The sequence below is a fragment of the Colletotrichum abscissum genome (genome assembly GCF_030869225.1).
Source record: "Colletotrichum abscissum strain IMI 504890 chromosome Unknown Scaffold_32.1, whole genome shotgun sequence".
Classification (NCBI taxonomy): domain Eukaryota; kingdom Fungi; phylum Ascomycota; class Sordariomycetes; order Glomerellales; family Glomerellaceae; genus Colletotrichum; species Colletotrichum abscissum.
This window is the reverse complement of record NW_026850232.1, coordinates 565,105-585,813: the sequence shown is the minus strand read 5'-3', so window position 1 is coordinate 585,813 and position 20,709 is coordinate 565,105. Positions and strand designations below refer to the sequence as shown.

The 20,709-nt window shown below is 50.9% G+C and overlaps 9 protein-coding genes across 9 annotated transcripts; 6 read left to right on the top strand and 3 right to left on the bottom strand.

Moving 5' to 3' along the window:
* Positions 1-1,776: 1,776 nt before the first annotated feature.
* On the top strand, positions 1,777-3,113 carry CABS01_11722 (uncharacterized protein; the record flags this gene model as incomplete). Its single annotated transcript, XM_060545076.1, has 3 exons — positions 1,777-2,709; positions 2,876-2,882; positions 3,019-3,113. 3 exons carry the CDS (start codon positions 1,777-1,779, stop codon positions 3,111-3,113), a joined length of 1,035 nt encoding a protein of 344 aa, XP_060397491.1.
* A 211-nt stretch (positions 3,114-3,324) lies between these two features.
* Positions 3,325-4,599, bottom strand: CABS01_11721 (uncharacterized protein; the record flags this gene model as incomplete). The annotated part of the gene is made up of 1 exon (XM_060545075.1): positions 3,325-4,599. The coding sequence occupies one exon, from the start codon at positions 4,597-4,599 to the stop codon at positions 3,325-3,327; it is 1,275 nt and encodes a 424-aa protein (XP_060397490.1).
* A 978-nt stretch (positions 4,600-5,577) lies between these two features.
* CABS01_11720 (2OG-Fe(II)oxygenase superfamily protein) lies at positions 5,578-6,816 on the bottom strand (the record flags this gene model as incomplete). Its single annotated transcript, XM_060545074.1, has 3 exons — positions 5,578-5,885; positions 5,939-6,365; positions 6,427-6,816. The coding sequence occupies 3 exons, from the start codon at positions 6,814-6,816 to the stop codon at positions 5,578-5,580; spliced, it is 1,125 nt and encodes a 374-aa protein (XP_060397489.1).
* A 641-nt stretch (positions 6,817-7,457) lies between these two features.
* CABS01_11719 (high-affinity nicotinic acid transporter) lies at positions 7,458-9,060 on the top strand (the record flags this gene model as incomplete). Its single annotated transcript, XM_060545073.1, has 4 exons — positions 7,458-8,456; positions 8,512-8,602; positions 8,654-8,852; positions 8,907-9,060. The coding sequence occupies 4 exons, from the start codon at positions 7,458-7,460 to the stop codon at positions 9,058-9,060; spliced, it is 1,443 nt and encodes a 480-aa protein (XP_060397488.1).
* A 1,046-nt stretch (positions 9,061-10,106) lies between these two features.
* Positions 10,107-10,751, top strand: CABS01_11718 (uncharacterized protein; the record flags this gene model as incomplete). The annotated part of the gene is made up of 3 exons (XM_060545072.1): positions 10,107-10,225; positions 10,284-10,478; positions 10,538-10,751. 3 exons carry the CDS (start codon positions 10,107-10,109, stop codon positions 10,749-10,751), a joined length of 528 nt encoding a protein of 175 aa, XP_060397487.1.
* A 504-nt stretch (positions 10,752-11,255) lies between these two features.
* Positions 11,256-11,543, top strand: CABS01_11717 (uncharacterized protein; the record flags this gene model as incomplete). Its single annotated transcript, XM_060545071.1, has 1 exon — positions 11,256-11,543. One exon carries the CDS (start codon positions 11,256-11,258, stop codon positions 11,541-11,543), a length of 288 nt encoding a protein of 95 aa, XP_060397486.1.
* A 1,599-nt stretch (positions 11,544-13,142) lies between these two features.
* CABS01_11716 (ZIP Zinc transporter) lies at positions 13,143-15,015 on the top strand (the record flags this gene model as incomplete). Its single annotated transcript, XM_060545070.1, has 5 exons — positions 13,143-13,297; positions 13,366-13,464; positions 13,518-13,658; positions 13,709-14,421; positions 14,480-15,015. 5 exons carry the CDS (start codon positions 13,143-13,145, stop codon positions 15,013-15,015), a joined length of 1,644 nt encoding a protein of 547 aa, XP_060397485.1.
* Positions 15,016-15,939: 924 nt separating this feature from the next.
* On the bottom strand, positions 15,940-17,055 carry CABS01_11715 (uncharacterized protein; the record flags this gene model as incomplete). The annotated part of the gene is made up of 1 exon (XM_060545069.1): positions 15,940-17,055. One exon carries the CDS (start codon positions 17,053-17,055, stop codon positions 15,940-15,942), a length of 1,116 nt encoding a protein of 371 aa, XP_060397484.1.
* Positions 17,056-19,198: 2,143 nt separating this feature from the next.
* Positions 19,199-20,322, top strand: CABS01_11714 (uncharacterized protein; the record flags this gene model as incomplete). Its single annotated transcript, XM_060545068.1, has 3 exons — positions 19,199-19,530; positions 19,584-19,869; positions 19,921-20,322. 3 exons carry the CDS (start codon positions 19,199-19,201, stop codon positions 20,320-20,322), a joined length of 1,020 nt encoding a protein of 339 aa, XP_060397483.1.
* Between the last annotated feature and the right edge of the window lie 387 nt (positions 20,323-20,709).

Below are 20,709 nucleotides of genomic sequence, written 5' to 3'. Positions count from 1 at the left end.
CATTTGTGCCCATCGAGCCCGAAGTTACAGCAAGGGATCTCCACAACCAGAAGCGATTTTTGTTCTGGTGTATTATGCAAGCCATTGTACCCCAGACAGCCACAGTACAAAAGTCAGTCGACGACTGTAATCAACACAATTATATTTGCTGAATCTAATAGCTCTTTTGCGAGAAAGATTGGGCCCATGACCCGCGGCACGCGGCAGGAGGGAACTTTGGACTGTGCCGTTTCGGTGTTGAAAGTGATGTTGCTTCTTGATGATCTCAAAGCCCATGCTGGTTCGAGAGAGACCATTGCTGGAGAAAGCTGGAGTCGTGTCGAACGAGATCCGCAATAAGAAACACGTATGATTAACAGCGTCCCTGGCTGTCTAAACTTTATTGTTATCAGAAGCAGTTGATTCTGAACACATTCCTTGGAATAGAGTTGTTGGTGAATCAGGAACTACATGATATGTCTGGGATGTAGATCAGCGTACGGGCTTGCAGTGAGAAGCCAGCTTATGGTATCAGTCCGAAGTCGAATACAGAAAGCAGTTTACTGGCGATAAGAAACTCTCAATATAATCCCCAAGACTTATAGCGTTCATGAAAGGGAATCATAAACAATGCCTCCCATGGAAATTGCCGCTTTGATTACAATGCAGCAACACAACTCCATTGACACCTGAATAGAATGCCTGATTCTCCGAGTCATCTTATCTAAACCAACATGTTGATTCCATTATGCGCTCTAACAAGGCAAAGTTCAAACGGCGCATCTGAAAAGAGATGCCATAAAACTTAGCCAGAGGCTTCCCGGGGCGGATGATCTCTCTAGTGGCTGCACTTCAGAACATGCCCATACGGACGTATGTACTGCAGGTAGTACAATATTGGAAGAGAAGAAGTACGACACTCTCAAATATTAGACACACAATATGAGAGATACTGTTGGATTACGAGGCAGAAAAGGGGCCCAATTAGACAGTTAGTAAGGGGTGGTAGGTAGGCAGTTTGGGCCCGTGCAGACGGACCCTTCCACCTACTTCCACCCACCGAAGGATCGCGGGCTCTGCCCACGATCTTCCTCTCCTACACACTCAATACGCGCAAATGGACCCCCGATATTAACCTCGTCGCGACCGAAAGGTCTGACCTGCCTACGTGTATGCCAACAGATACCATCGTAAAATAGCTAATGTGAGGCAGGCCGGGCCGTTTGCTGATGTAGATAAATGTATTGTAGTGGCACTAAATGATAAGGTCATTGCTGGTGCGTTGTATCAGCTATGGCATAGTAAATGATATAGATACTTTGCTTCGTAGACCGTACACCAATGCAATCTTGATTTGTGCTCACTCAGGTACGCGCTGTCGCTCTTTCACACATAATGCTGCTTCAGTACATATTTCATTATCTGTGCTACAAACCGTAACCAATCGAAGTTAGAGATAATGCACCTTCAGAGATGCATGGGGGTTACAGCTTACCGCCTCACTTTTCTGCAGAAAACGCCACTTATATGAGATGGAAATGTACGCGCAGTCACGAGCGTGTAATTGCAGACTCTCATTGGGCTGGATCTACACCACCTTGACCCATTCATGGCACAACCGCAGCAGGCTACGATGACACGTCACTGTCGGAAACTTACGTTATTGAAAGAGGAGATGTAGCGTACGTGAAGTTGGGACATTCGATAGTATTTATACAATAGGATGTTCTGCTAGATCCGGACAATTGCCTTCGGTATCTTTTGATAGAAACTCAAATCGCTGAAACAACCACAGCCATGGGGAAATTCACTACTTTCATGTCGTTGTTCACAAAGGTCCTAAAGCCTTCGAAAAGAGTGCTAAGAGAGACTACGAGGACGGCCCTCCCGGTCGTGCAGACGATTACCGCCACTCGTCAACTACAAACCCAAGGCCGCATGGGGAAGACGGTCGTCAACGCGGCAGGAGAAATCAAAGAGGCCATAAATGGTCTTAGTGTCATCAAATCGACGCCTGAAGTTCAAATGATGTGCGACTCGTGTTGCTCCATTGGCAGGGCCACGAAATACTTTGAGAGACTCGCGGAGAAATTCGGTCCCGTCGCCGGCCTATATCTCATTTATCAGGGTGTCCAGGCCCTGGAAATGATTGGGGCGAGCCTAAAAGACATCGCGTCTACGTTGGGCGCGCAGACAGCTCTGAAGGCGCACAAGGACTTCTCTCGATATGTCTACCAGATGTTGCAACAACGGATCGGGCAGACTGCTCATGACTTGGATCGTGATCACTGGTTTTTCGTTTATCATCCGGATAATGACTGGTATCCCGACTTTTATGAACGAATCCAACGAAAACCTATCAGCCCCAGGTTCATTGCACACACGCACCAGCTCGATACTGTTTTCATCTTGATGCTAGCTGCTAGGATGCTGCTTCGACGCAGAGCAAATTCAGGTCAAGATCAGGGCAACCGAACTCGGAACGTCGCTTTTCATCTCTTGATCCCAGCATACCGACCGATGTTCCTGGCCGAACCCGTCAAGATCCCCGAAGACATCGGAGATTTCGTCATTGAGGGCCGAATTCATCATGGAGACAAATTGGTGCATATCAATCTACCCGAGGAAGATATTGGTTATGTCAATTGTATCGAATTGCGTTCGCCCAATGTAGGGTGGTTCGACTGGGCCCTGTCGACGCTCGGCTGGGCAGAAGAGCCGCGTCGCAGAGTCTTAGGGCGGGAGCCTCCACTTTCGACGTAGCCCTGATGAATGGAAGATCAACATGAACACCGAGGAACGCATTACAATTTGGAATTATATTATGCTACAATAATCATCTTTTACTTTCCAATCTAATTTTTCCTAAATTCTCGCTAAAATCTGGCTGCCGTAGTCTAGAAGTAAGTTTTACGAGTGCAGCTGGGTCACACGCCCCCGTGGCTCGGCAAGTAGCACTCGAATTCTACCTTCATAAGAAATATGCGCGAATCCTTTTGATGTAAAGCTAGTCAGAGAACGATAATATACGGCAAACAGTCTCAGTTGTGTCATCTCCTGACGGCGGCAAGACTTGGGATTTCGGCACTCTCAACATTCCGGCGCAGAAGGCCGAAGAATGGCTGGACATTTAGTTTGAGCTATTGATGGATTATTTCTTTGTCTCCGCACATGTTTACAAACAAACAGAACTGTATATACATTCAAAACGTTTGCAAATGATGTCTCACGCCACAGGCTCATGAAACATCCATTTCCACTACGAAATCAGTCATGTATGAATATAGATTTTGAGAACCGGACTCTCTCGGCCATTGACACGGCGTTGTCTTTTCTCATATCCGATTATCCAAAAGCGCCAGCACTTGAAGTCCAATCTTCCGATTCACCTTGCAAGGTTCTCACTACTTCAGGACTGTGATTCGGATCGGTGCTTGTCCACCATTGACAGATACCAGCTCGTAGCCAAACATCCAAAGTTTCCGAGATCCCAGACTGGCCACTGAAGGGAACAAGCAAGAGACCTACTGGCATGCTCCAGTCGTTGGGAGGTGCTTTAATCTCTGCGAGGCCCAGAAGTAAGAGAACTGCGTCTGGGTGCTGTTGACTGAAAGCAATCGCTTCTTTGCGCGCAAGTTCAGGGCCATGGACGGCGGTCCATTGTTCTGGGCCATCCAGGTCAATGCTTCCGCCGGTCCATCCCGCTTTGGTATTCCAAATTTCGACCAGCTTGCTAAATTTGCAGATCTCGCCTCTGAAGTGGCCCCAGTTAACGCCTTCGAGAGTGACGGTCGAGAGCTTTGCCTTTACGGACATGGCATCAAAGACTGACTTGCCGTCGCCATAATTTAGACGCCTTGTAGGTTGAGAGTCTTGGGAGATTCTCCATCTCTTCCCAGGCTGGGGAGGAATCTCAAAGATATGCATCTGGCTCATAATAGGTTCCCGGATGAGCAGCTCTCGACCGAGCTCATCCTCCAGTTCTGCAAGCGAGAACTCGACGTGCGGGTCACAGCCCGGTCTCGACTTTCCCAACTGAAACCCAAATATCTGCATGATCCCATACACACGATCTGTGGCGCGAGTCGTGGTTCTATGGCGAGCAGCCCCAAGTAAGGTAACTGGGAGACTTGATCGGAGGCCGGTCATACCGCTGCGCTCGATTGAGCGCTTCAATGCTAGCAGGTACTTGTCGGTCGTCTCGATGGTCTGCGGCTTTTTCTCATGTGAGGTCACAATGGTCATCATGTGGTCGCAGTAGTCGATGAAGTCGCTCAACAACATGGGACGTTCGGCAGGGTTGTCAATCTCAGACGGGCTCATGAGCTCTCCCTGCCTGGAAATGAACACCGTTTGAGGACAGAGATAGGCTTCTTGCAGCGTCCAGAGAGACGAGAACCATGGGTCCAGGCTCAGAAGTTCGATCTCTTGCCTAGTGCCGTCTAAACCGCGTTGAACGCGCTCAATGCCACTCTTTGCCTCAGCTCGTGATGACTTGGCCTGCTGTTGAAGCTTTTCAATCTGTGACAAGTATCCCTGACGGGAAAGCTTCGTCAACCATGCAAACGTGTGCGTGGCTCCCTTGAAGATTTTTGCTTGACGGCCAACCTCCAAGGACATTTCTGCCGATCCCCGCGTCTGGTCAATGCAGGCCACGTCCAGCCAGACGTAGTGGATTTGAGGGACCGGTTCGCCAGGATTATCGAAAGCTACTTATCGTCAGCGAAGCGTTCACACGGCGTTAAGGTTTACCCTTTTGTATATTTTGACTTGCCTCTGACCTCCACTGAGAGCTTCAAAGCTGATCTCAGCAGATTCTCCATTTCTCCCATCCTAAAATGATCTGGGTCTACTCGTGGCATTTCCCAGGTAACGCCTTTGACTGGGAGTCCTTTCACATCTGGATGTTGTGTCGCACTCTTCAATCGCCATCTACCCCAGGTGTACGAAATAGCGATGTACTTAGGGGCGCGATCGTTTCCGTAATAATTGCCAGGCGCCCACTGCATTGATGTCATCGAAGGTACATGCAGTAGCCGGCGCGGCCAGGCGCAGTTATCGTCGAAATCCGGCATTACGCACGGTGGAGTTGAGGTTGATGCTTGGATGATTTCGTCGCCGTGGCCGTCTTTGGAACATCTCAGCTTTCATACCCCTCTTTTTGATGCCTATTGATTGCCTTGAATGGGCGCGTTGTGGTCCGCAGTACCCTTGGTCGTGGCGGACACCTGTCATCCCGACTACTGGCTTTGATTGGTAGGGTTCCCTCAGCTGAGGTGCAACTAGCTGCTTCTGGGTACAGCATATTCTCAATTTGATACTGAGCTTTGTGTCAGTAGAGAAGCTGGGTCATTGACCTTATCTCCTTTCCTTTGGTGTATCTCATTACGAAGCAGACACTGATGTTGTCAAGCCGAGGCGAAGTATCCAGTGCCTTCTTTGAAGGGCAACGACACACAGTTGGAGGAAATTTCCATGCCACTTTATGTCGACGAATTGAATAAAATGAAGAAAGAAAAAACAGTGAGTTGTTGAACCGGAAAGTTCTTGACGAGCTCTCTTGGAATGTAATTGAGTACAGATGGATTCACATTCATCTCAGTCATAATGATTCTTGACTTCCAGCCCCTTGAACTGGAATGATGTCCCTTCGCGCTTATCAAGCACCTTCTTGTGATGCACATCCTTCACTCTTGCCCGCACGTACTCTGTCCCTGATGGAACTGGCCTGCTCAGGTCTCGGTCTTCCTCTCTGATCAAGCCAAGACGATCCAGGAGGGGTGATGGCAACGTTCTCATCGGCGTGTGGTCCCCAGGTCGACTAAAGTATAGAAGTCCCAGCCGAGGAATATTGATTTGGTCTTTGGGAGGCTTGACTACTCGATGAATCGTTGACTTGATAAATCCTGCTCGGGGTCAGAGTGAATCTCAACGCTGATGGATCAAGAACACCACTTACCGTTTGTGAGGAACGTCAAAGTGTCTGCCGCGTTGCACGTAATACCACCCTCCACGGGCTTCACATACTTCCAGTCCCCTTCTGGTGTCCTGATTTGCAGACCAGCAACATGTTGAGAGAACAGGAGGGTCAAGCTGCCGAAATCTGTATGACCGCCCGTTGAGAAGGCTTGCGCTTTGTCCCATTCCTCTTCAGTCCGGACGTTGTAGATCATGTACCGCAAATGATCATCCGATACTTGATCATAGGCATGCGCATCAGCGAGATAGTTTTCTGGGAGCTCCAAGATAATAGCAATGAGAGAGAAGAGCTTTCGTGCAACTTCCCAGACGTCGCGGTGGAAGTCTCGAATCTCATCCCAGTTCTCTTCAACAACCCGATGACGACCGACGCCTTTCCACGCTGGGATGTCCTTGTGGATGTTGAGCTAAGTCTTCATTAGACACTACTATTCCGATACCTTAGTAAGCAACGAACCGGCGCCTTACCATCTCAATGTTCTCCTTCACACCCGTATCACCAAGCCATCTCTCGTTCTCCCTGTATCCAAAGTACTCGCCTTCCGCAAAGTTGCATGGATAAGTGCGCTTTTCTTCGAGTGGCTCTCTGAAGAATGTGTTTCCAATGCTGAATTGACGCAGGACTCGCTCATCGTCGATGCCGGTGCCAGTGACAACCCAGAACCCAACTCGCGAGATGGCATCGTATAGTTGTTTCGCTAGTTCCTGCTTGCCACCTGGCTCATCGAAACGTGAAAGATCAATAGTGGTGAGAGGCGCCCAGTCTAGATCTTCTGTTGTTGGCTGCGGTCGGGACCAGGGCTTGACCAGCAGCTTATCGGTATTGGAGGGTGGTGGTGATACTGCAGAGGGAGCCATGATGTGTATTGCCGGTTTAAACGGAACAATGCGAGATACAGAATTGGGATACTGCTGTTTGGACTCAATTAAATCTTCTCTCAGCACCTTATAGAAGTCCATCGCAGGATTCCATGCTTGATGGCTTACTGACACCCACGCGGGGTCGACACATGATCGGCCATGGCGTGCTCGGGAACCCCAACAACGTGCTCGTCATCATCAGCCAACGATCTTACCAGACACTCCCGAATACTACCCCAGATTATCATCTACTAGGCAAGTTCGATCAAGACGTGCTTGAATGATAGAAGAAGACGGGGAAATGTTACCCGGAAATCGGGCATAGTCCGAGAGATGTTGTTGCCGCAGTTATCATCCAGGATCAATGAAGAATGACAGGCCTTCAATCTTCAACTAGGATTGGATGAGAACACATATCGCCATCTTGGTTATCATGTCGTGATGAGTGCAAAGTCGAAACGCCAGGGTAGATATCCGGCATCGGTCATTGATGGTTCGTGAACCTTCGCTCTTAGAACTAAGATTGAAACATAAGCGAAAAAGTACTGCTACTGGTTAGCTATAGAGATTTTAGCTTCGCATTGAGTCGTGTCAATTGATATTCTGGTTCTTTTCGGTGCTTCGCGACGACGTCTAAAATGACCACCTCAGGAGAGCCTATCAAGACATTGGCCTACGTTGCCGACCACATACAGACCTTTCCCGAAAAGACGACAAAGACAGGGAGCATAGATGTCTCCGATCCAGAAACCGAAGAAAGCAACACTCGGTCCGAGTTTGAGAAGAAACTCTTGAGAAAGATTGACCTCTGGCTCGTGGGTTTCTACTCTCTCGTCTACGTCTTCCGTGTCATCGACAGCGCAAACTACTCCAATGCAGCTATCATCAACCTCGAGGCCGGCACCGGCATCAAGAAGCAACTCGGCCTCAACCCATCACAATGGGCGTGGACGCTTTCAATCTTCTCATACAGCTATCTCATCTTTGAGCCCACCAACACGATCTTATTGAAGCTGTTCAGGCCTTCGAGATGGATGTTCATACTGATAATGGCATGGGGCGTTTCTGCGTGCTGCTCCGCCGCGGCGATAAACTTTTCAGGCATGATGTGTGTTCGTTTCGCGATCGGCATGGCTGAGGCAGGTTTTTTTCCGTCAGTGTTGTATCACTATGCGTTCTGGTACAAGCCGGAAGAGATGCCGCAGCGCATCGCCTTCTTTTACTCCGTCGGTCAGGTTTCTAGTGCGCTGTCGGGACTGTTGGCCTACGCCATTTCGTATATGGACCAGCTTGTTAACGTGTCCGGGTGGCGGTGGCTGTTTATCCTCGAAGGGCTGCCGGCTATCTTCCTTGCGTTCTTTGCGTTTTGGTTGCCTGACTATCCGGAGTCGGCCAAGATGTTAAATGAAGAGGAGCGACTGTATATGAAGCAGAGACTTGCCAGCTCTGTGCCCAAGGGAGAAGCGAGTTGGGACTTCAAGTCTTTGAAGGTCATGGCTCGAGACCCGACTCTATACACATTCAGTTTGTACTGGATCTGCCATGGTATCGGGGGGTTCGGGGTCGGGTTCGCGTTGCCGACTGTCATTTATCAGCTGGGCTTCACGACTACGGCTTATTCTCAGTTGATGAACATTGTAAGCACGCGCTTGATCTTAGTCATGTCGAGGGATTTTGACTGATGTCATATAGCCTCCGTATGTTTCGGCCTTCTTACTTCTGAACACGTTGGGCTTTATGCTTCAAAGAAAGTGGATCAGACCATGGGTGACAGCCGTAGGAAGTAAGTCGCCTAGAGAATCACCTAGACGTAGCGCGCAGCTAACGGACGCAGTTGAATCAACAATTATCGTATGCTATATCATTCTTCTCTTTGTCGATAACCCGGTGGTGCGCTACATCTGCTTGATCGTCTCCGTGGCCTGTGCTGGGTGCGCGTACCCAGTAATCTGGCCGGAGCGCATCAGAGCACTTGAAGGAACCGTGGCATCTGGGATCGGTATTGGCATGACAAATGCGTGCGCTCAATTCGGGTACGTCCAAAACGATTCCTAATCGAGTAGCCTTTTCCTGATCCTTATTTACAGCGGTATTGTCGGCCCACACGTATTCAGCACGGTGTTCGGCCCTAGATATCGGATCTCGTATGCGGTCAACTTGTCGGTACTCGTGGTTGGTATCTGCTCGATTCTGACAAGTTGGCTTCTCGCTGTTAAGAAAGACAGAAAGCGCTTGGCATAAGGCTGAGGTGATCTAAGATGTGAGCTTGATGGTTCCGTCAGGAGACTGGCTGGCAGTCGGAGTCCCGCCCGTAGATCGAACTCCGTCCAACAAAGGTGGTTTGTCGTCGAAACTCGGGACAATCCTACAAAGCCGGTTGAAAGGGGCTCTTTGAAGCCTTGGCAATGATGCAAAAGGACCCAGGGATTTGGGAAGAGGAAAGGCCCGTTGGCCGATTAGCATCATATATGGGATCAATTGCAACCATGAAGTATCGAAAACGGCAAAAGCTCCTGCGCAGAATAGCCAGTAAGAGGCAACTAAACAACAACTGCGGAAAATCTTAACACCTTCAGAGATACTCACTTGGTGCGGCTTTCGAAAGGTCGTTGATGCCGTGATGATGTACTAAGTCAAGGATTCGACTTTGAGGACCTTGATGGCCCGGCCCGCCTCTTCGCGCCTGGGCAAACGCAGGCCTGACATGGGTGCCGCATTACGAGATCAAACCAGAATCCAACCACTCCTTTGACTGGAGCTTGAGGTACTACATGTGGCGAGGTGATCCTTGAAAGATCGATTGACGGTAAACAGAACCGGGCAGGTTGAGCATGTGCCAAGTCGAAAGGGAGGGTCAAGCACGTTGTGATACCCCGTACGGAGTAGTCTCCGCGGATAACCTGACTTGCGTAGTTTCTTGGCGAACTGGCCTGGCTGAATTGATTGCAAACAACAAAACAATCAACCAACGCCTTGGAAGGACCAGTCAATTTTCATAATGGTAGTTTTTTTCCGTGCCAAGATTCGCCAGGAGTTGCTTACCTTAACACCTTGATGCTCATTCTGTGCCTGGGGTTCAGGCGATTCGTCTTGGCGGTGGACATTCGTAGCTTATTCGCTTGAACACAAAACCATCTTTATAAATCTCGCATGTTCACAGCCTTTTCACAGTTTGTTCCATCTCCACGCCTATGCCTACATACACTCGTTGATTATTGACAATCATTCGCGATCGGTCACCTTGATCCATACCAAAGTTCGCCTGACATCCATCCGAAATTATCAACATGAAGGCCTCTCAGATTCTTTCCATACTCGGCTTTGCTGCCTTTGCTCTTGCTCAGAGCGAAAGCCTGGCTCCTTCACCGACGGAGAGTGTCGGCTGCGAGCCTCACGGTGACCACTGGTAAGCTCAGATTTCCACTTCCGACAGCAGTTGACGCCATTCTCACATTCGCCTTTAGGCACTGCGAGGGCGCGCGCGCCACCACCGCCGCAGCAGTTAGCGGAACCACCCTCCTCACAAGCGTTGCTGCCGCGACCACCACCGCCACCGAGGACCACGATCACGACCACGATGACGACCACACTTCCGGCACTGGCAGCCTTGCTCCTTCTCCCACTGAGTCTGTCGGCTGCGAGCCCCATGGCGACCACTGGTACGTTTAGAATATACTGACTTCCTTGCCGCCTCAAGATGATCTAACGCATCAGATAGGCATTGCGATGCTGCTGCCACCGCCGTCTCTGGCACCGCCTCTGCCTCGGGCACTGGATCCGCTGCCGTCACCACTACTGCTGCGGCTACTACTGGCGCCACTGGAACTACTGCCGCTGGCAGCGCTTCTCCCAGCTCTACTGCCGTTCCTGCCGGAGCTGCTCGCGCTGGGTTTGGTGCTGCTGCCATCGCTGTCGCGGTCATGGCTTTGTAAGGGGTTCGTTGATGAAAAAAATGGATTATGTGCCTTCTGGGCATCTACGGATACACGAATTGGGATTCATGAACATACATTGGATGGGGTGTCGGTATGACGGCTGTAGTAGGACAGCGGGCAGGCCAAATCGGGGAAAACTTCGAGAAGCTGGGCCACCTAAGGGCATTTCTCTTCCCTTCCACTCCAGATGGAGATGGGCTTTAATTGTAGCATGGAAACAAAATACGCATTGCCAGACTACACATGTTCCCTACCTCGTGCCCGCGATCATCAGCCACTGAAACACCTGCCCCTGTCTTGGCTTAATTTTGACATTTGGAACTGCACCTATTGCATAGAAGCTCAGGCACGGACACAGTGACAGACCCGACAGGCTGGTTTGAGTCTAGACAGCGGGAAGTCAATACCTGCAACCATGCGTGAACCGTTGGCATGCTGCTAGTCACGTCACCAGTGAGGATCTTCAGCCGCTGGTCTTTGCATGATTGTGTTACAGGAGTGATGGTGACTTCACTGAGCATGGTGTGGCTGACTACATCACGAAACGGTCTGGAGTTATCGTCTTTACTACGCAGCCGAGATTGCTTCCTTCATTCGAGCCCAGTCTCATTAAGGCAGCATTGGTGGCCAGAGTCGTCTCATCCAGCATCGATAGATCCTCGCCGGAGGGAATACTATGTGTCATTCAGAGGTTCACAAGCGCCAACACGTGATATTGGCCGAAGGAGCGCGCAAAAGTGCCTGCCGACGGTGACTCCTCTGCAATACGAGCCTATGGGCCTGCAGTAAGGCAATCTTGGCGTTGAAGATGGACGACCGATACGGAGTATGAGGAGCTGAATTCGAGAGGCTCCGAGGACCCTTAGCTAAAGCAGAAAACCTCGAAAAGCCCTCATCATGATGGTGGTTGGTCGACCCGGTCTACTTTATAGAAGTCTTGGCATGCAGGCGTCGCCACTTATAACCATCAAGGTCGGAGGGGAAGCTGAACCACAGTCGGGTGTGAGTGAGTGAGTGAGAGAAATGACAAGCAAAGGAGGGACGTTGCGGGAGGCCATCAAGGTTCTTATTTTGACGTGCATGTGGGGGGACATGTGGGCGGTACGTACCGGGTGAAAAGAGGCATGTGGACCCGACGTTAAGCCCCTTCAGCTGGTCTGTGCCCAATCAGAGCGGGTCCTCAGAGACAACAAGCAGGAAACACCCACTGGACATCGTGACTTCCTGTCTTGGCTTCTCCATCAGCGTTGCTTCCCATCTCGCCAGCTGCTGCCTTTCCCTTCCTTCCCTCTCCTGCCCCATGGCTGGCCATCCGGGTGCTCAGCCTTGGCGATGGGTCTCTCAGCCTTGGCAAACAGACCGCGTCGTCTTATGCTTTTTTTCGTCTCTTTTGGCTTCCCGCTTTTTCTCTCGACAAACACCATCGGTCCACTTACTTTGGACGACAGGGGCTTGTGATGCCCACGTTTCCATGGTTCCCTCGGGCTGCGGTGGCTCCTATCCCAGCGGATGCCATATCGATCTGACTATGGAATATGCTACGAATGTGGGCTGAAAAATTGCCTCGACCGTCATTGGCGCGCAGCAAGCTGCATCAAGCTACGATACCATGCCCACGGGGAACCAACCTTAGAGTCATCCGACAAGGACAAGGTCAGCCGCCGCGACCGAGGGCCAAGACAATGAAAGACAAGCTTGGGCCGTGGAGACGCGCAGAGGAACCTGACAACGAATTATCGGAAGCTATTGCTTTGTTGCGTTAGAAGAAAAGTGAGCAATCCGCCCAGGAGGGGAACCCGAAGGAGCAGAACAATGGATGGCATATCCGCGCATATTCAACACGGCCAACTGGCAGGGATCCCATCCGCCGCATCGAATTCTGTTTTCAGTCTTTTCCACTCAATCGAACCTGCGCATGCTTACCGCGCAACTCGCAACACCCTACGCCTGGTATTCGCCTGTCTTCCTCCAGCCTCCCTGCCATCTTGTCCCTCTTGAGAAGTTCTCCCGCTGCAGAGACTTCTTCTTTCCTCGTCCACGTCCTAATACGCCATCCCATCACCCTGAGGGACTACACTGGCCAGACATACCGGCTCGGCGAATTGACTTCCACACCTGAACAACTTCTCTCAAGGTGCTCACTCTCCTCGCCTCTCCTGACGGGTCGTCCTTCAGACTCGCCACCTTGACAAGAAACTCTCTTCCATAAAACACCCAGACGAGAAGCACCCTGCCGATAAGCGCAGCTTGACGCTTCCTGCAACACCATCCGCTCTTGGATTTCGTCCGGAGAAATTTAGCCCTGTCCGCCCAACTCAGCACAGACAAGGCCCAGGCTCGCTTCTACCTTATCACTGGCAGCTTCTTCAACATCTAGATTCGGACGCCATGGTCAGATTCACTCCCGCTGCCGCCGTTGCGGCTCTTCTGAGTACTACCTCGGCCTCCCTTGTCGCACGGCAAACGGCTGCTAGCACCACTACCACGGCTGCTGCGTCTGATCCTACGGCCATCTCTCAGTGCTCAGTTGCCTCGTCCACTCAGTAAGAACCCTTAGTAGCTTCATTACTGTTACGCCGCCAAACACCTGCTCATACTTCATCTACTTCAGGATCTGCAAAGCTGGAACGACAGAGTTCACAGTCGTGTCTACCCCTACTGGCACACTGCCCAGTTCGTATACAGGATGCCACAAGCATGCCACTGACTTGTAAGCTCATTCAATGCCATGTCAGCAACACATTCTAACACTATTGACACCAGGTACTGCTTCTATCCGGATGGCGAGGTTGAAGTCGTGGCCGCTAATGCGCCCGCTGCCACCGCTGCCACGACGACGGCTGCTGCTGCTGCCACTGGCGCACCCACGGCAGTGTCTGACTGCCACCTTCACGGAGTCACGGTGTAAGCGCTTCTTTCTACTCGGTAGTAATCTTCGCTGACGAATTTTCCAGCTTCTGTATGTGGGGTACTACGGAATATCAGGTCATGACGACGCCCACCAACACTGCCGCCTCAGCGATACCAACAGCCTTCACTGGTTGTCATGCCCACGGCACTGATACTTACTGTCTCGCTCCCAATGGAGATGATGTCGAAATTGTTGCCGAGGGTGCTGAGTCTTCCGACCATGACGACACGAGCGGAGAAGAACCTCAGGGAGAAAACTGCCACTTCCACGCCGGTGTCGAGCATTGCGTTGGCGCAGGCGAGAGCGAGAGCAGTAGCGGCACGAGAAGCTGCGAAAAGGTCACGCGAGACTATAACATTCCTCTGCGTGTCGGTCTTCTCTTTGTAATTCTGGTCACTAGCGCCTTTGGAGTCTACTTCCCCATCTTCATGATCAAGTGGATGCCCACCAAGACGCACACCATCTTCCTCATTCTCAAGCAGTTCGGCACGGGTATCATCATCTCTACCGCCTTCATCCATCTGTACACCCACGCCCAGCTCATGTTTGGCAATGAGTGTCTGGGCAGTCTTGGCTACGAGGGAACCACCTCTGCTATTGTCATGGCTGGTATCTTCCTGTCTTTCCTGGTTGAGTACATTGGAAAGCGCATGGTCTTGGCAAAGATGGCCGCCAATCCTGGCGCAATGACCCGTTTCTCCCCCGAGACAGTCACCGTCCTGGTCCTTGAGTGCGGCATCATCTTTCACTCTATTCGTACGTTGCCCTTTCAGATCACCCCCTCACTGTAGAACACTAACAATGGATTGAACAGTGATTGGTATCACCCTTGTTGTGGCTGGTGACACCTTCTTCCTGACCCTCTTTGTTGTCATTCTGTTCCACCAGATGTTTGAGGGTATCGCACTGGGCACTCGCATCGCCCAGCTCGGCCAGCCGACCCCGGCTGAAATGGCAGAGCGTCCTGCCCCGAGTGCGCCCGCCGAAGTCGAGCAAACCGCCTCCGCCGAGGGCAGCCTCAACTCCCTGAAGAAGCCCAGCTTCTCCCTCGTCAAGAAGCTTATTCTCGCCTCTCCCTTTGCGCTCGTCACACCCATCGGGATGGCCATCGGAATTGGCGTCCTCTCGCAATTCAACGGCAATGACCGCGACACAATCATCGCTATCGGTACCCTCGACGCGCTCTCAGCCGGTATCCTCGTCTGGGTTGGTGTTGTGGAGATGTGGGCCGAGGACTGGATGCTTCCTGGCGCGGAGCTCCTAAGCACTGGCCCGATTGTTACGACTCTTGCTTTCTTCGGTCTCATCGCCGGCATGATCATCATGAGCGTGCTCGGCAAGTGGGCTTGAGTTGTTAATTTTCGAATAAGGATGATAGAAGGATGAGAGTCTCGTTAATGATGAGTCGTGGTGCTTACCCCTGCTACGGCTACACCTCTAATGTGGAAATGGGAAAAGTTTGTAGATATTGGGTCGGTCCTTTTCATGATAGATGTTATACCCTGAATGAGTGTAATGACAGTTTGCGTTCCAGAATCGCCTAGAAACCCCCGTACCTCTCCATGCATGAGACCTTGGAGGTAAACCTCACCGATAAGCGCGTGACTTTCATCGTCTAATACAGGTCTGAGAATGTAGAACATGTTCGCTCCAGGAACCAGCCAGACTTTATCGCCTTGGACGGCCTCAGCCGGAGCCAGGCCGACAAGACCGCTCTCCGTACGGATCAAACGGCGGCGATTGAAGCGTCCCATCATCCCTGGGTTGCGATGCCAATCCTCTTGGCGATATATCTCCACCTCTTCACCATCTTCAGATCTCGGTTCGATTCCTGCTAGTCCGTGGAAGGCTTCTAATACAGTCTTGTTTCCGGTCGCGTACCTTTCACCGGGGTTCTTCAGGGTGTACGTTGGGTAAGACTTGTTTCGAGGCACGCTCAATGCGTCAAAAGCCTCCCATGCTTGTATCACGACATCAACCTGCACAGCTGTAATCTGCAACCGAGTCTCGTCCAGCACTCTCCAAGGTCTTGTGTCAACGAAGTACCCCTTACTCGCACAGACAACTTGCTCTCCTGTAGTGACGTCTCGCGAAAGAACTTTTCTTGGGAGGACCTGCCAGTCTGGCACCCAAGAGGGTAGGTCTGATGACCCGAAGCGGCAGATTTCGAGGATGCTTAGAGGCCAGTACTCTCCATCTTTTAAGAGATAATTGGCGACGGAGGTGTAGAGTTGTTGAACAGTGAGGGAGTAGTCAACAGGAATGATAGGTTCCTCATTTCAGCGGCGCATAGATGCGATCTCGCGGGTCCGTTGCCTGAAGATCGCGGAATCGTAAGAGGAGGCTGATGAGATTGAATCTGTGGACCCCTGGTTTTTTCCCATGGCTTGGTTCAACCTGATGGATCTTCTCAGACGCAAAAGCGGCTTTCATCCCGCCGGACGATCCGTCACTTTCGTTAGAAGCCGCCATCCGCGCATAGCTCATCTTGAGATCATGAACAACTTTCTTCACCCTCGCGAGCGTGGCATCCACAAACGAGGCATCCGCGCCCCGTCTCCGCAAGTCATCCCTGAGCCAGTTCAATGCTTGCGTATAGAGGATCGTGGCGGGCAGGAAGGCAGTACGATCTACCCATGCCGTGCCGGAGAGGAAGACCCCGAAGTCAGTGGGAGCGGTATACTCCTGCACCGTCCAGACTTGGTTCCAGTAGGTTGACTGAAAGACTCTGACAGTCTCACGCATTGTTGTATACCGGTCCTTAACGTGGCTGGGAAGAAGTTTCGGCGGTCCTTTACTGTTTTGAGAGACGGCGAGCGCGTGGTCGCCTAGTTCGCGGAGGTACGTCAGCCCCGGGGCGAGATCCGGATCGAGCCAAGTCAAGACTAGGTCTGCTGAAGTATAAATCTCCCGCATCTGTGAGACCTGATGGCTTCGTTCTGTTGTATCTGCCTGGTTTATCGATATGGCGTCTATCCATAGCGGGATAACCTGCGATGGCTTCAGGAAGAGGCGGATGTGCTGAAGGGCGGAGTGGAGGTTTCTTGTGGCTTGGAAGACGTGGTTGTCGACGTAGATGGCGAGGGTGTCAGAGGGACTGCCCCAGACGTAGGAGAGGGCTGTGTATCCTGCTGATGAGAGGGGTGTTGTTTCGGTTGTGAGGGTTACTGGGGTTGAAGGAGGCCCCGCTTGAAGGTTGACGAGGCGTATTTCATTTTGTTTGAGGGGGGTATAGGAGAGGGGAGTGGCTTGAAGAGGGGGAGGGGACTTGCGGGTGAAGAGAGTGCGGAGAGGTGACTTTGAGGGTTTGATTAGGAGTGGGAGAGGTGGTGATGAGGGGTCCAGGGCCAGATTTGAGAAGGGTTCGTCTATTTCGTTTGGTCTCGCCATTGTATTTGGTTGCACTGTCTCATTCGATTTCTCTAGGATTGGGGAGGATTCGGGATGAATAAGCGACAGGAAGTTTGGAATAAGGTTGAAAGACAGACGTGAGGACTTTGGGATGTGAGATTGCCCAATCAGGCAGCAGCGTTGCACTGCATCCTTCGATTTCGGAACAGGGGGAAATGTGGCGCTAGACCCGGGGCTGACAGGTGAACATGAGGAAGTGGCTGATGCACAATCATACAACTACTGAAGCAAATAGAGGATGAAGTCTTTTTTCTCTCTTCTCTTTGTACGAGAATTGCCATCCATAATCTACTCAGGACATGGAAGTCGTCTGGATGAGAATGAAATTGTTTCTGTCAAGTTAAGCCTAAGACTCTGAAGGTGATGCTAAACCCCGTAAAGCTGTTAGTCGACCTGGTTAGGAGTTACAACAGTATGGCTTCTCCATCGAGTTGTTTCTTCAGTGATCGCGATAGCTTTGTCAATCTCGTGAAGTCTAAACTTCCGAACCTGAGTGCCACTTCCAGTGCTGATATCAAGCTGTCCTGATTCGATTAGGGTTATAGTCGTCGAGTTAGGCATAACGATCGAAGCTGTGCTGCGGTTGTAGGCAATCTTGAGGAAATGAAAAGGAGTTACGCAAGACTTGGTAGAGAAACATCAACATAACAGCCTCTTTTTCCAGTGCAAATATATACTTGATTCGTCATTGACCATAACCAAACTATACTCATCAATCACTCCGAATCTCGGTATTCCTCCTGAGCTGTGCATTACATCGTTCATTCGGTCCAGCCCGGAGTTCTCTGATATGCTAAGCTTCTTGTACCCCTGTCCACCGGTCACCCCGGTGTCCGATCCGATCTTTCTCCGATCCTAGCACGTCACTCCGAGGCCTCTTCTTCTCTGTCACACTTCCCATCTATCATCAAACTTCGCGCGCTGCGCCGGCCTCACTCCATCCGACTTTGACTGCTAAACCACGTTTATTGTGTCGAGTGGCTGAATCTGATCAAAGTTTTACCCGGCGATGAGTTCGAGACAGGCCGCCTGTGAGCCCTGCAGAAAGTCAAAGCTTGCGTGCGGCCACGAACGGCCCACTTGTCTCCGGTGCAGACAACATGACAGAGCCGGCTTATGCGCTTACAGAGCATTTCCCTTCAAAAGAAAGCAACCACCAAGCGCCTACTTGCCCGACGCCGAAACAGTCTCTCCGTATGAACCACGCCGCTCTCCACAAATGTAAACCTCAGCCTTTACGGGTGATGTAATCTGACCTAGGAACCATAGTTTACGAGAGCCTTCTCTGTCTTTCAGTCCGACGGATCGCGAACATCCGTACCCCAACCCAGGTTATCTCGGACAGTCAAGTCATGTTGCCATTTTCGATCAAATTCGCCAACAACATGATGAGAATGAGGAAAGCGCAGGGTCCAGCCTCAACTTGCCATCAAACCCTGGCCGGCGGTTGAGGCTCATGTCGTTTGAATCCCAGCAAGCAAAACAAGGCGCTGAGTGTTTAAAGCAAATTCTGCGCGGAAACAATTTGTGCGACATGAAGAGCCTTGTCTGGTTTTTGCGGGCAAGAGGCGCTAACCTGGCTCTCGCCGGTCCTTTTGTAGAGTTGTGTTGTGAAAGCGTAGATTGCTCTTCGCTATCTACCTTCCAAGGGGAGACTTGGCACAACGCCCTTGCCCAGAAAGTGGTAGAGAACACAGCATATCCGCTCAAATATGATGCTAGGACCGATTTCTCCGACTACGTTGCGCAGTTGACTCACACACATACTCGGTGGGAAACAATTGGTATATTTCTCTGTGCAGTCCTGAGAGCTTCAATGGACACCCCCTTCTTTCCCTCTCTGTTTAACTCCTCAGTTCAGAAACGCGACTTCTGCGCCATGCTGATGCGTCAAATCGGCTGCATACTAGAAGTCTGCTTGTCTTTAGATTGTCTTAATGACCTGCAGCTTCTCTTACAGTATGAACGTTGCATAATTCACTCTTACGTGGACGGCGATCAGAGTGGGTGGTGCAGCCTGGGCTCGAGGACTTGTCTGCTTACAACTCTGACAGGTTACAATTTGTGGCGAAGCTTAGGTGATGCTGTTTCGTCTACTTTCGCGCTGGGCTACCATGAAAACATGGAGAACAAGCCGGATACGCCATACTTCCTTGTGCAGTTGCGCAAGATGGCCTTTGCCCGGATCTATTCCGCGGACAAGAATGTCTCCCTGTTTCTTGACAGGCCATTACGCATGAGCAAACGGTTCTGTCATTTTCATCTACCAGATACACTCCCGCCCTCGGAAACTTCGCCATCTGATGCCCGGCGTGGGTTGGTTTACTGGCTGCCGAATTCAGCCATGGATTACAGGTCAGAGACGCGCTGGTCAGCACTGTGTGCGTCGATCAAAGAAGAAATCATGGAGCTTCTCTTCGACCGTAGTGGCGCGGATCATACAGCCAAGATCCTGTGAGTTTGGTCATACTTATGGCATGCCCGTCCATGATAACTAACCATTGAAGTGAACTTGAGAAATCAACCGAGGAGCAATGGCGTGCACTTCCGGATAGATTTCGTTTTGATCAGCGACCACCAAATAACGCCACCCCCTTCGAACGTGATTTTTTGTTTAGCGTCCATCTCAACCATCTACATGTCAATCTTCTGTTGAGGCGTCTGACTTTGAAGCGCCAGTCAGAGCCCGATGGTGCTGTCATTGAAATAGCCCTGAAGATGCTTAGCTTGGTGGTCGATATTGTCCTCACTCGAGATGAACTTGCAAATTCGGGCACCAATCTCAGTTGGAAAGTGAGTATCTTTGCTCTTGCTCCATCATGTTTCCTTCTAACAATGGTCAAGGTCGCTCACTATGGGCTACCGGCAGCTGGTATGGTACTCCTTGCAATGGCAAGCCAGATAGATGCCCCGGTCTTGGTGGCAACACGTGCCAAGCTACTACGAGATCTCACCGTACTGGCCGCAGAAATTGAGAGAGGAAGAATTGTAAAACTTGAAGATCCGAATTACGCTTTGTTGGCTAAGGCCGCTAAGACCATTGGATGTTTTTTGGATTCGGTCTTTAGTGACGATGGGAGGAACAGGAGTGGTTTGAACATCAGTTTATCAAACAGTAGCCCTCGGCAAGCCACGGACGACAATTCATGGGCGGAAATATTGGGATCGGATGCTTGGGACTCTGAACTAACATTCTGGCAAACCCTCGCGGATCACCCTAACGTGTTCAACCAGTACCTAGTGTAGGCCTAAAATTGGCCTAAAATTGACAAGTACTTTCGGCCTTTGTGTGATGCAGGGAGATATGATTTCCAATGGATGCAGTGGAAGCTCAATTTCGGTTGGCTGTCATGGGCAGACGCAGAATGCAGCTCCGTTAGTCAACAACTAACGAACTTTAGGTCATGGCTGGATCTGATTGCGTCCTGCTACCATGAAGATCTTCTGTCGTCGTGTCTCGATTAGTGCCTTTATTTCGCTCTCGGTAAGCAGCTTGGGAATGTCTTGTGAGGGCCACCACCAGTGAGCAGTCAGGCCGATTCGGGGTTAGTCTTATGTGACGACTATGAACATGCGTCTACCTAAGACATGTAATTGCGCAATCTTTCGCTCTTGTGTATCAAGAAGCATGCC